The following is a 14347-nucleotide window of genomic DNA, read 5'->3' on the forward strand; positions in this document are numbered from 1 at the left end:
AGACGATACGAAGATTGGTGGAGTTGTGGATAGTAAGGAGGGCTGTTGTCGGCTGCAAAGAGACATAGATAGGATGCAGAGCTGGGCTGAGAAGTGGCAGATGGAGTTTAACCCTGAAAAGTGTGAGGTTGTCCATTGTGGAAGGACAAATATGAATGCGGAATACAGGGTTAACGGTAGAGTTCTTGGCATTGTGGAGGAGCAGAGAGACCTTGGGGTCTATGTTCATACATCTTTGAAACTTGCCACTCAAGTGGATAGAGCTGTGAAGAAGGCCTATGGTGTGCTCGCGTTCATTAACAGAGGGATTGAATTTAAGAGCCGTGAGGTGATGATGCAGCTGTACAAAACTTTGGTAAGGCCACATTTGGAGTACTGTGTACAGTTCTGGTCGCCTCATTTTAGGAAGGATGTGGAAGCTCTGGAAAAGGTGCAAAGAAGATTTACCAGGATGTTGCCTGGAATGGAGAGTAGGTCTTACGAGGAAAGGTTGAGGGTGCTAGGCCTTTTCTCATTAGAGCGGAGAAGGATGAGGGGCGACTTGATAGAGGTTTATAAGATGATCAGGGGAATAGATAGAGTAGACAGTCAGAGACTTTTTCCCCAGGTGGAGCACACCATTACAAGGGGACATAAATTTAAGGTGAAAGGTGGAAGATATAGGAGGGATATCAGAGGTAGGTTCTTTACCCAGAGAGTAGTGGGGGCATGGAATGCACTGCCTGTGGAAGTAGTTGAGTCGGAAACATTAGGGACCTTCAAGCAGCTGTTGGATAGGTACATGGATTACGGGAAAATGATATAGTGTAGATTTATTTGTTCTTAAGGGCAGCACGGTAGCATTGTGGATAGCACAATTGCTTCACAGATCCATGGTCCCAGGTTCGATTCCGGCTTGGGTCATTGTCTGTGCGGAGTCTGCACGTCCTCCCCGTGTCTGCGTGGGTTTCCTCCGGGTGCTCCGGTTTCCTCCCACAGTCCAAAGATGTGCGGGTTAGGTGAATTGGCCAATGATAAATTGCCCTTAATGTCCAAATTGCCCTTGGTGTTGGGTGGAGGTGTTGAGTTTGGGTAGGGTGCTCTTTCCAAGAGCTGGTGCAGACTCAAAGGGCCGAATGGCCTCCTTCTGCACTGTAAATTCAATGATAATCTATGATTAATCTAGGACAAAGGTTCGGCACAACATCGTGGGCCGAAGGGCCTGTTCTGTGCTGTATTTTCTATGTTCTATGTTCTATGTTCACGCTGCTGCTATGCAGTAGCAACACACGTGCAAGTTGCCACAAGCAGGATATGGCTGTCAAGCCAAAAATACATTGTGGGAGCAATCTAACTAAATTGCAACAGAGTCCCGTGACCAGCTTGTTTAGCCAGGTGTTTCCCAGTGCTCACCAAGGCATCACTTGATCCCGTTTTCTGCACTTAGGAGCACCGCTGACCAGAACTCATCAGTGAAGGAGGAGATCGGGACGTCATTTAAAAATGGCATCCGGATCTCGGACACCCTAAGCCCCAACTCACCAATAAGGGGGTCCTCCTGCCCGGTCCTCCATCCCCCCCACCTCAAATGGGCAGGGAACTCCCAGGCCCAATTCTTGGCACAGGAAAAGTGCCAGCCTGGCACCTTGGCAGGGGTCCTGCCAGCTGGCAGTGCCACTTGGGCACCTTGGTAGTGCCAGGTTGACACCCAGGTGGCAGTGCCAGGGTGCCCAAATGGCACCAGCAGTGCCAGGGTGCCATCCTGCCCAGAGGGCAACCACCTGAGGTATGATGATCCCCTGGGTGACCACCTCCCAAGTGACATTCCGTCTGGTCCATGTTTCTGGGGACCAGTACTAAATAAAGGTCTCCAAGGTGAAGGGGTTAGATCCCTCGGTCAATCAGGCGAGGTGTATTTTAGAGTGAGACTAGCTGCTTCCCTGTAATATGCAGATTTGCCAAATATAGGCAGGATTCAGATTGCAAGGTCTTGCGAGATTCTGCTAGATCTCGCGAGGCATGGAGAGCCGGGTAGATCCAGGAAGAGAGATCTCCCGGCATCTACTGGCGGCGTGGCAGGCCGTTAGCTCGAACGGGGACATGGCGCGACCGGTAGATTGTGCACTCTGTTTTTCGCACAAATGAGTAATTGTGATATGTGAATTTCAGTGCTAGGTATGTAGGCTGTATATCCTAAAGACAGACAGATGATGGTATCAAACAGCATGGCCGGGATTCTCCGATCCCGTGCCAAACGCGCCCGCCAGGTCGCAGCCGTGCCGATCGGGGGCCGTTGAGTTGGAAGTGGCCCGCCTGGCGATTCTTCGGGCCTCAACGGGTCGAGTGCCCTCCGAGTTCCGCCGAGTCCCGCCGGCGTGGGTTACGTATGGTCCTACCTGGAGGGACCTCGGAGTTCTGGCTGCAAGGTCTGTCTTGGTGGGGGGTGGCGGGGGGTGCAGGGGGTTCCGACTCCAGAGGGGGCCTCCATGGTGGCTAGGCCCGCAATCGGGGCCAACCGATCAGTGGGCAGACTAATTCCGGGGGGGGGCCTATGTTCCTCTGTGCCAGGCCCGTATAGAGCTCTGCCATATTGCCCGGGGGATGGCAGGGAGACGGCAACACACGCGCATGCACGGACCCACGCTGGCTTTCGAGCGCCGTAGCAGCGGACACCACTCCAGCGCTGTACTAGCCCCCGAGGAAGGGGTGAATGCCTGGGCTTGGAGGCCCGTTGACGCTGGAGTCGCTCGCTGGTTTGGACGCCGGCATCAACACTTGGCCTGGATTCTAAGCTGCTGTTCGCAATGGGCAAAGTACAGACCATACCCAACCAGCCCATGTTTGGAAAACTCAAAACAGTGTCCACCGTTAGATGTGATTCTGTGATTGGACAACAGCTGCTAAATAATCCACAGTGCTAAGAACTATGCTGACAACCAATTTAAGATTGTCCGTCAGGCTTTCAGTGTGGCACATTAGCGTGTACTAGAAACTACATATGTTAATACACAGGGCCCTGTTGTTTTCAGACAAAAAGAACATTTATACACATTGCACCCATTTCAGCTAACCGAAAAAAGTGATAGCCATTTACGGGTTCACTGCTCATGGCAATGCCTTGACCATTCAGAATCAAGCTGCCTGGTTTAAATTTCGAACAATGCTGGGTAGTTAACTGTCAGTCACTATCAACTGGTGCATTCTCCATCGCAACGCCTCTATCAATCAACGTTCATTTTCTAACTAATCATCATTCTCTTCTCATACAGTATAATATTTGTTGTTTCCCCTTACATTGGAGTTCTTGCAAATTGTCCTTGAAGATGAAAAGCTTTGACAAAATGTGAGCTTTATCAGCAAAACTCAAGTTCTGTATCACCAAATGACTATTTTCCAATTTTCACCTGAAGGATCTGCGACACCAGCTGCACCAGGAACATTTCCGTTGCTGCACCATGGAATCTGAAATCCGTCTTCTCAGAGATGAAATAATGCGGCTGCAGAAGCATCTATTCTACCAGCAGTCATCCGAAAGGTATGTTTCATGGTGCTCAGGTGAGTGATCATTCTCCCAACGTATGGACATTTTACCTCAGCTGGTTTCCTTCTTTAAAACTTGAGTTACAACTGGGGTTGGTTGTAAGATCCCAATGAGTAACATGGCTGAGATTGGATCTTTCTCATCTGTGTGGTTCAGTAGAAAACCATGGGCTTTTGTATGGATGGAGCATTTGATGAGGTGGAGCTTGGGGGAGCTAGTAAAATGATTCTTGCTCTGCCTGGCCCACAAGCAGTTCTGTAAAGGCTTACATTCTCTCCAAAGCTCTATTGGTGTGCCTTCAGCAGCCAAGTTTCTTGAAGTCTGGGAAATCCAGCAGGCCACGGTTAAACCACAGTTTAAATCAGAGGCTGAAAGCCTCATTCAAATATTTCAATTGCCAGCCCGCCTCCTGGGAGTGACTTGACTGTATGCCTCATGTCCTGCCTCCAGTAGGGTGGGTTTCAGATTTAAAAAAATTAACATAGGTACGATCTCAACCCACTGTTCGTTGGGGTGTTAAAGTTCATCCTGCAATGTGTGCTCTTGCCTCCTTCTGGATGGATGAAGCAGGACAGAAAAGTAACCTAATAGGTTTGGAGAATAAGATTTTAAGTTATAGGAAAAAAAATTGGCTTCTAAAAGTAAAATGATTGTCATTGTATTTGCATTTGGTTTACTAACATCAAATTACGAAGCCACTTGGCAGTCTGTGGTGTTACTGTCCTGTGGAGAGAAGATGGGAAGGTGGGGGAGTAGATTGACACATTTGGAAAGAATTGGAGCTGTGCTCGGTTACAACTTCCCCCACCACTGTCCTTTTACAAATATCGAATGGCACTTGCACTTTAGAAAGTGAGCAGGCCTCATGAGCAATGACTCTAGCTTTTTCAGACCTTTTACTTATGACATAATGACAGGATCTTTAATGCCAAAATATTCATCAGACCACAGCTGGATTTCTCTCTGCTAAATGCCACACATGTTGGATAATAATTTGCAGAAAATCGTAAATTGCAAGTTACAGCTTCCCATCGGCTGAAGGTGATTGACTCCCATCCCATCAAGGAGAGGCAGGAGTAAAATGGTGCGGAGCAAAGACACATTAACCGAACTAAACTTTGGAATATATACATATAAATATATATACAAAAAAGAAAGGCACCAAGCAAAGGAGAGGATTTGTATTTATACAGCACCTTTCAGCCTCAGGAGGTCCAAAAGCATTTTGCAACCAATTAAATATTTTTGCTCTTGTCATGTAAGAAAAGTGAGTCGATTTTAAACACTGTGAGATCTCATAAAAAGCTATATGATAATGACCAGATAAACCATTGATTGTGATGTTGTTTAAGGGGTAAATATTGTGCAGGTTACCAAGGAGAACTCATTGCAATAGTGCCTGGAGGCTTTTACATCCAACTAACAGGGCAGACAATGCTTCGATTTAACTTCTCATCCAAAAGTGGCACCACCAATTGTGCAGAGTGTCAGCCTAGATTTTGTCCTCAAGACGTGGAGTGGGGCTTGAACACAGAAGATTCTAATTGAAGGATGAGAGCGTTACCCACTGAGACACACCTGACATTTATACCCTGCAGCTTGGGAGCCGAAGGTTTCTTTTTAAAATATCCAATTGTAGTTTGTTTCTCTTCCCATGTGAATGCTGGGAAGAAACAAGACCTTTTAAACCTGTGCAGGACTGGTTTCCATAGAGTCCCTACAGTGAAAAAGTAGGCCATTCAGCCCATCAGGCCTGCACTGACATGCTGAAAGAGCACCCTACCTAGGCTCACTCCCCTGCCCTAGTAGACCACACCTAACCTACACATCTTTGGACACCAAGGGGCATTTATACATTGGTTAATTGAGAAACCCTGCCCTAGTAGAGGAGCGTGAACTCCACAAGGAGCACGGGGAAGATAAGCATTTACACCCCATAGATCCCATGCGGGATATTACAGTGGGATTTATGGGCAGCACGGTAGCACAGTGGGTAGCACTGTTGCTTCACAGCTCCAGGGTCCCAGGTTCGATTCCCGGCTTGGGTCACTGTCTGTGTGGAGTCTGCATGTTCTCCCTGTTTCTGCGTGGGTTTCCTCCGGGTGCTCCGGTTTCCTCCCATAAGTCCCGAAAGGTGTGCTGTTAGGTAATTTGGACATTCTGAATACTCCCTGTGTACCCGAGTAGGCGCCGAATGTGGCGACTAGGGACTTTTCACAGTAACTTCATTGCAGTGTTAATGTAAGCCTATAAAAATTATTATTATTATTGACAATAAAAATTATTGTTATTATTATTATTATTATTAAGTACAGGTCCCCAGAGCATTATCCTGGGTGTCTGGGTTACTAGACCAGCAACAACACCACTACGCCACTGCCCCACTCCTTCCCGACTTTCAAAAAATAATTCGAAAAACAGCCTGCTGACTCCCACTTGCCAGTCCACACAACAATATTGTGGCATGGACAGGGTATTATTGGATGATTGGCTAGTGCATTTGACACTTATTGATTTATTTACATATGAACTGCTGAATTCAATGGCCCCTCCCCCCGACCTACTCAGGAGCTCAGGGATGGGGCAAGATGGTGGGCTGGGCGTCTGCTTCGTTCCTTCGGTAAAATCATGCCTGATGGGAGCAGGTAAAATCCAGCGCTGAGTGTGTGAATAACACCAAAGTGATGGATGGCAGGTATGAAATCATAGGGACATAGTAACAGGAGTGTAACATGAGTGAGCCATTCAAACCTTTGGAGTCTGTTTCCCCCAAATAATTAGATCCTGAATGAGTTGTACCTCAACGCCATTTATTCACCTCGCCTCCAGATTCTTTCATACACTTCAAAGAAAATGGAACTTAAATCTTGAAATTTTCAACTGACTTAGTTTTGACAACTTTTTGGGGGAGAATGTTCCAGATTTCCACTACCATTTGTTTGAAGGAGTGCTTCTTGATATTACCCACAGAATGGCTGAGATCTAATCTTCAGGTTTCTGCTGCAGTGCCAATATCACTGCCGCCAGGGTACAGAGGTTCTTTCATTCTTCATCAAAACCTTGTTTTTAAAAAATATTTTTATTAGGGTATTTGCAAGTTTTTATAATAATAACAATAACAGCGACATAAACATGGTACAATAAACATTCCCACCCACGTCACAATCTTCACACACCCCAACCATAAAACAACAGTCCGGCCCTCCCCCCCCAACCCTGCTTTGGAATTCTGCTTCTGCTGACATTTTAATTTTCCCCGAGAACGTCGACGAACGGCTGCCACCTCCGGGTGAACCAACCATTGACCCTCTTAAGGCAAACTTTATTTTCTCGAGACTGAGAAACCCAGCCATGTCACTAACCCAGGTCTCAACACTCTTGGGGCTTCGAGTCCCTCCACGTTAATAAGGTCCGTCTCCGGACTACCAGGGAGGCAAAGGCCAAGACGTCGGCCTCCTTCGCCCTCTGAACTCCCGGCTCTTCCGACACTCCAAAGATCGCCACCTCCAGACTCGGCACCACCCGTGAGTACCGTGGGCATTGCCTTAGCGAAACCCTGCCAAAATCCTCTCAGCTTCGGGCATGCCCAAAACATGTGGACATGATTTACTGAGCTTCCCGCGCCTCGCACACCTGTTCTCTATCCCAAAAACCTGCTCATCCGAGCCACCGTCATATGTGCCCGGTGGACTACCTTGAATTTTATCAGGCTAAGCCTGGCGCATGATGAGGAGGTATTAACCCTGCTTATGGCCTCTATCTCTCCTCCTAGCTCGTCCTCCCACTTGCCCTTAAGCTCCTCCACCGGAGATCCTCCATATCCAAAAGTTCCTGGTAAATATCTGATATCTTCCCCTCTCCCACCCAGGTACTGGAGACTACTGTATCATGTATCCCCCGTGGCAGCAGCAGCGGGAAGGCCGGAACCTGCCTTCTCAAGAAGTCTTGCACCTGCAAATATCTAAACCCATTCCCTGCTGGCAATTCAAATTTATCCTCCAAGGCTTTCAAGCTGGGGAAGCTCCCATCTATAAATAGATCCCCCATCCTCCTAATTCCTGTCCTTTGCCATCTCCGGAATCCACCATCCACCACAAACCGATGATTATTATAAATCGGGGTCCAAACCGATGCTCCCTCCACTCTCTTATATCTCCTCCACTGCCCCCAGATTCTCAGAGCCGCCACCACCACCGGACTTGTGGAGTATTGGGCCGGCGAGAACGGAAGAGGTGCCTGTAGCGCACAATAACTTACGTGAGACGAATAGAGATGAAGTCGATGAGGCTTTATTAAGCGTGACTTGTTCCCCGCAGTTCAGCAACAGACTGGAGCTGCGGGGAGAACTCCTGGTTCTTATACTCCGCCTTCAGGGCGGAGCTAGAGATCAACAGCCAACCAGGACCCGGGATCTGTCAGCCAATGGCATCACGGCTTCACAGTCCCACATGACCCCTAATGCATACTACCACATTCACCCCTTGTTAAAAATGAACCCGGCGGGTTTACAAGGCTGGTCCTGGGAGGAAAAAAAAACTTTTTGCATGTCATTACAGTGCCCTACACTTTGCCCTACACTGGGCTATGTACAGGGTTTGTGAACTATTTACAATATTCGTAAGAAGAAAAAGAACATTCTCGTTAAAGTCCACAACATTCTTGTGTTACACCGATGCCACGAGTCGAGCGGGCGGTCTGGTCTTCCTTGTCGATCGCCTCAGCCCCGGTGGTGGTGCAGGTGCTTGTTCCAGCGTTGTCGTCTCCGGGAGCTTTACGGTTTCTGCTTCTGCTTCACTCCTGGTCGGACATGGGAGGAAGACCGATCCTCCCGGGAAGGGGGCGGTCGCGGGGTGCGCCGGTGGCAGGGAGGGGGTGACTGGTGTCGGGGGGGTGTACGTGTTGCCGGCGGGCGCCAGGTCTCGCAAGGAGACCGTGTCCTGTCGGCCGTCGGGGTACGCCACGTAGGCGTACTGCGGGTTCGCGTGGAGGAGGTGAACCCTCTCGACCAACGGGTCTGACTTGTGCGCCCGCACATGTTTCCGGAGCAAGATGGGTCCTGGGGCCGCCAGCCAGGTCGGCAGCGACGTTCCGGAGGAGGACTTCCTGGGGAAGACAAGGAGGCGCTCATGGGGCGTTTGATTAGTGGTGGTACACAGCAGCGACCGGATGGAGTGGAGAGCGTCCGGGAGGACCTCCTGCCACCGTGAAACTGGGAGATCCCTGGACCGTAGGGCCAGTAGGACGGTCTTCCAGACCGTGCCATTCTCCCTCTCTACTTGCCCGTTCCCCCGGGGGTTGTAGCTGGTCGTCCTGCTCGAGGCTATACCCTTGCTGAGCAGGAACTGGCGCAGCTCGTCACTCATGAAGGAGGACCCCCTGTCGCTATGGATATATGCGGGGCAACCGAACAGTGTGAATATGGTGCTAAGGGCTTTAATAACTGTGGCCGCTGTCATGTCGGGGCAGGGGATGGCGAAAGGGAAACGAGAGTACTCGTCCACCACGTTCAGGAAGTATGTGTTGCGGTCGGTGGAGGAGAGGGGCCCTTTGAAATCCAGACTGAGGCGTTCAAAGGGAAGGGAAGCCTTGATCAGGTGCGCTCTATCCGGCCTGAAAAAGTGCGGTTTGCACTCTGCGCAGATGTGGCAGTTCCTGGTGACTGTACGGACCTCCTCCACGGAGTAGGGGAGGTTGCGGGACTTTATAAAATGGTAGAACCGAGTGACCCCCGGGTGGCAGAGGTCCTCGTGGAGGGTTTGGAGACGGTTTATTTGTGCGTTGGCACATGTGCCGCGGGATAGGGCATCGGACGGCTCGTTCAGCTTTCCGGGACGGTACAAGATCTCGTAGTTGAAGGTGGAGAGCTCGATCCTCCACCTTAAGATCTTGTCATTTTTAATTTTGCCCCGCTGTGCATTATCGAACATGAAAGCTACCGACCGTTGGTCAGTGAGGAGAGTGAATCTCCTGCCGGCCAGGTAATGCCTCCAATGTCGCACAGCTTCCACTATGGCTTGGGTTTCCTTTTCCACTGAGGAGTGGCGGATCTCTGAGGCGTGGAGGGTTCGGGAGAAAAAGGCCACGGGTCTGCCCGCTTGGTTAAGGGTGGCCGCTAGAGCTACATCGGAGGCATCGCTCTCGACCTGGAATGGGAGGGACTCGTCGATGGCGCGCATCGTGGCCTTTGCGATATCCGCTTTGATGCGGCTGAAGGCCTGGCGAGCCTCTGTCGACAGGGGGAAGGTAGTGGTCTGTATTAGGGGGCGGGCCTTGTCTGCGTACTGGGGGACCCACTGGGCGTAATATGAAAAGAACCCCAGGCAGCGTTTCAGGGCTTTGGAGCAGTGGGGGAGGGGAAATTCCATGAGGGGGCGCATACGTTCGGGGTCGGGGCCTATTATCCCATTGCGCACTACATATCCCAAGATGGCTAGCCGGTTTGTGCTAAACACGCACTTGTCCTCGTTGTATGTGAGGTTCAAGGCGTTTGCGGTCTGGAGGAATTTTTGGAGGTTGGCGTCGTGGTCCTGCTGATCGTGGCCGCAGATGGTTACGTTGTCGAGATACGGGAACGTGGCCTGCAACCCGTGTTGATCAACCATTCAGTCCATCTCCCGTTGGAAGACCGAGACCCCGTTTGTGACGCCAAATGGGACCCTTAGGAAGTGGTATAGTCGCCCATCTGCCTCGAAGGCTGTGTACTTGTGGTCACTTGGGCGGATGGGAAGCTGGTGGTAGGCGGACTTGAGGTCCACGGTGGAGAAGACCTTATATTGGGCAATCCGATTGACCATGTCGGATATGCGGGGAAGAGGGTACGCATCTAGCTGTGTGTACCTGTTGATGGTCTGGCTATAGTCTATGACCATCCTTTGCTTCTCCCCTGTCTTTACTACTACCACCTGTGCTCTCCAGGGACTATTACTGGCCTGGATTATGCCTTCCTTCAGCAACCGCTGGACTTCGGACCGAATAAATGTCCGGTCCTGGGCGCTGTACCGTCTGCTCCTAGTGGCGATGGGTTTGCAATCCGGGGTGAGGTTTGCAAACAAGGATGGGGGTTCAACTTTGAGGGTTGCGAGGCCGCAGATAGTGAGTGGGGGTATTGGGCCGCCAAATTGGAATGTTAGGCTCTGCAGGTTGCACTGGAAGTCTAATCCCAGTAATGTGGGCGCGCAGAGTTGGGGAAGGACGTAGAGCCTGTAGTTTTTAAACTCCCTCCCTTGCACCGTTAGGGTCACTATGCAGAACCCTTTGATCTGTACGGAGTGGGATCCTGCAGCTAGGGAAATCTTCTGCGTACTGGGACGGATGGTCAAAAAACAGCGTCTTACCGTGTCGGGGTGGATGAAGCTTTCTGTGCTTCCGGAGTCGATCAGGCATGGTGTCTCGTGTCCGTTGATCAGCACCATTGTTGTCGTCGTCTGGAGCGTCCGGGGCCGTGCTTGGTCCAGCGTCACCGAGGCCAGACGTGGTCGCAGTGTCTCAGCGTCTTCTTCGAACCCCGTGGAGCCGTTGATGCTGGGGTCCATTGTTGTCGTCTGAGATGGCGGCGGGGGTGAACAAAATGGCCGTCCCCATGCATCGCACATGGCTGAGGGGTCCCAAGATGGCGGTGGGGGTGGACAAAATGGCCTCCCCCATGCATTGCACATGGCTGGGGGGTCACAAGATGGCGGCACCCATCCTCCCCTCGTGGTGGCCGGGACCCAAAATGGCGGCGCCTGCGGGTCGCACATGGGGCGCTGGGGGGGTTGGGGAGCGTTTGGGATGCGCTGGACTCTTTCTTCTCCGGGGACAGCGGCGACCCCCCCGGGACCGGCACACAGCCGCAAAATGGCCCTTTTTGCCGCAGTTCTTGCAAATCGCTGCGCGGGCCGGGCAGCGCTGCCGGGGGTGTTTCGCCTGGCCGCAGAAATAGCAGCGGGCCCCCCCGGGATGACCTGGCGTCTGAACCGCGCAAGCCTGTGAGGGGGGGGATGGTTTGTCGCGACGGGGGTCCACGGAGCCCAAGGGGCTGCCGCGCGGTCGGGGCCGTAGGCGCGAGCGTTTTGCGCGGCCACATCTAGGGAAGCTGCAAGGGCCCGTGCCTCTGAGAGTCCTAGCGACTCTTTTTCTAACAGTCTTTGGCGGATTTGGGGAGAGTTCATACCTGCCACAAACGCATCGCGAATTAACATGTCCGTGTGTTCAGCCGTGTTTACCGGTGGGCAGCTGCAGGCCCGTCCCAAAATTAGCAGCGCGGCGTAGAATTCGTCTAGCGATTCTCCGGGACTTTGCCGTCTCGTTGCGAGTTGGTAGCGTGCGTAGACCTGGTTCACTGGGCGAACGTAGATGCTCTTTAGTGCTGCGAACGCCGTCTGGAAATCCTCTGCGTCTTCTATGAGAGGGTAAATTTCCGGGCTTACCCTCGAATGCAGGACCTGCAGTTTCTGGTCTTCTGTGATCCGGCCGGGGGCCGTTCGGAGGTAGCCTTCGAAACAAGTCTGCCAGTGTTTAAAAATTGCTGCTGAGTTCACTGCGTGGGGGCTGATCCTCAGGCATTCCGGGACGATCCTGAGCTCCATAGTCCTTTAAGCACGCTTAATAAATTGTAGCGCACAATGACTTACGTGAGACGAATAGAGATGAAGTCGATGAGGCTTTATTAAGCGTGACTTGTTCCCCGCAGTTCAGCAACAGACTGGAGCTGCGGGGAGAACTCCTGGTTCTTATACTCCGCCTTCAGGGCGGAGCTAGAGATCAACAGCCAACCAGGACCCGGGATCTGTCAGCCAATGGCATCACGGCTTCACAGTCCCACATGACCCCTAATGCATACTACCACAGTGCCGTTATCAGTGCTCCCAAACTTGTGTCTTTACATGACGCCGCCTCCATCCATTCCCACACCGACCCCTCCCCCACTACCCACTTCCTAATCATGGCTATATTAGCCGCCCAGTAATAATTGCAAACGTTCAGCAGCGCCAACCCACCCTCCCCCCGACTGTGCTCCAGCAACACTTTCTTCACTCACGGGGTTTTACCCGCCCACACAAAGCCCGCAATAACCTTATTCACCCGCTTGAAAAAGGCCCTTGGGATGAAGATTGGGATGCACTGCAAGACAAACAGAAATCTGGTGAGGACCGCCATTTTCACGGACTGTACCCTCCCCGCCACTGGTAGTGGGAGCATGTCCCATCTCTTAAAGTCCTCTTTCATTTGTTCTACGAGCCGGGATGGGTTTAACTTGTGCAGTGCCTCCCATTCCCGGGCCACCTGGATTCCCAGATACCGAAAGCTCCTTCCTACCATTCTAAACGGCAGCTCTCCCAGTCTCTTCTCCTGCCCTCTTGCCTGGACCGCGAACATCTTGCTTTTCCTCATGTTCAATTTATACCCCTTTCCAGTTCCTAGAGGCTCTTAACGCTATGGCCAATGGCTCTATGGCCAGAGCAAACAGTAGCGGGGAGAGGAGGCACCCTTGCCTCGTCCCTCGGTGTAGTTTAAAATTCCCCGACCTCAGTCGGTTCGTACGCACACTCGCTACTGGTGCCTGATAGAACAACTGCACCCAGTCAATGAAGCCCTCACCAAACCCAGACCTTCCCAGCGCCTCCCACAGGTAATCCCACTCCAGCCGATCAAAAGCCTTCTCTGCATCCATCGCTACCACCGTCTCCATCTCTCCTCCTTCTGAGGGCATCATAATAACATTTAAAAGCCTTCGAACATTGGCCTTGATTTACCTGCCCTTTACAAATCCCATCCGGTCCTCCCCTATCACTCTCGGGACACAATCCTCTATCCTTGTGGCCAGTATCTTAGCCAGCAGTTTGGCGTCCACATTCAGTAGAGGAATTGGCCTGTATGACCCGCATTGCTCCGGATCCTTCTCCCGTTTCAGGATCGATGAAATCGAGGCCTGCGACATTGTTGGGGGGAGGACTCCCTTCTCTCTTGCTTCATTAAATGTCCTCACCAACAGTGGGCTCAATATCTCTGAAAACGTCTTAAAGAATTCCACCGGGTAGCCGTCCGGCCCCGGGGACTTGCCCGACCTCATGCCCTCCGCCACTCTATTTTCTCAATTTCAATTGGGGCCCCGAGCCCTTCCACCTGATCCTCATCTACCCTCGGGAACCTCAACTGACCCAAAAACTGCCTCATCCTCTCCACCCCAGCCGAGGGTTCCGACTCAAATAAATTAGTGTAAAAGTCCTTAAACACCTCATTCACCCCACTGGGTCCAGGACCATATTCCCACCTCTCCTCTTTACTCTCCCTATCTCCCTGGCCGCCTCCCTTTTTCTGAGCTGGTGCGCTAACATTCTGCGAGCCTTTTCCCCATACTCATAAATCGCCCCCCTTTCCTTCCTCAGCTGTTCCACCGCTTTCCCTGTAGTCAACAGCCCAAACTCCGCCTATAACCTCCACCGCTCCCTCAGTAGCCCCGTGTCCGGGGCCTCCGAGTATCTCCTGTCCACCTGGAATATCTCCTCAACTAACCTATCCCTCTCAGCCCATTCCGCCTTTTCTCTGTGGGCCTGTATCGAGATTAATTCCCCTCTGACCACTGCCTTCAAAGCTTCCCAAAATATTGCTGCAGAGACCTCCCCCGTATCATTTGTTTCCAGGTAGTTTTTAATGGACTTGTTCTCCTGCCCACAGATCGCTTCGTCCGCTAACCACCCCACATCCAGCCTCCATAGCGGGCATTGTCCTCTCTCCAAACTAACCCGTAGATCCACCCAATGTGGGGCATGATCCGACACTGCGATTGCCGAGTACTCAGTATTCCCCCCCCCCCCCCCCCCCCGGTATTAGAGCCCTGCTCAGAAC

General features: G+C 51.7%; 1 protein-coding gene and 1 long non-coding RNA gene across 3 annotated transcripts in view; one reads left to right on the forward strand and one right to left on the reverse strand.

Annotated features, from left to right (window-relative positions):
• The window catches only part of LOC140431009 (uncharacterized), an 87194-nt gene that overhangs the window by 69280 nt on the left and 3567 nt on the right, over positions 1 to 14347 (forward strand). For both annotated transcript variants that reach the window (XM_072518900.1, XM_072518901.1), the window contains one exon: positions 3390 to 3514. In XM_072518900.1, coding sequence (XP_072375001.1) covers positions 3390 to 3514 — 125 coding nt within the window. The remainder of the gene's footprint in view (positions 1 to 3389; positions 3515 to 14347) is intronic.
• The window catches only part of LOC140431010 (uncharacterized), a 215053-nt gene that overhangs the window by 53853 nt on the left and 146853 nt on the right, over positions 1 to 14347 (reverse strand). The window lies entirely within an intron of this gene.

Source organism: Scyliorhinus torazame, chromosome 10, assembly GCF_047496885.1.
Source record: "Scyliorhinus torazame isolate Kashiwa2021f chromosome 10, sScyTor2.1, whole genome shotgun sequence".
Taxonomy (NCBI): domain Eukaryota; kingdom Metazoa; phylum Chordata; class Chondrichthyes; order Carcharhiniformes; family Scyliorhinidae; genus Scyliorhinus; species Scyliorhinus torazame.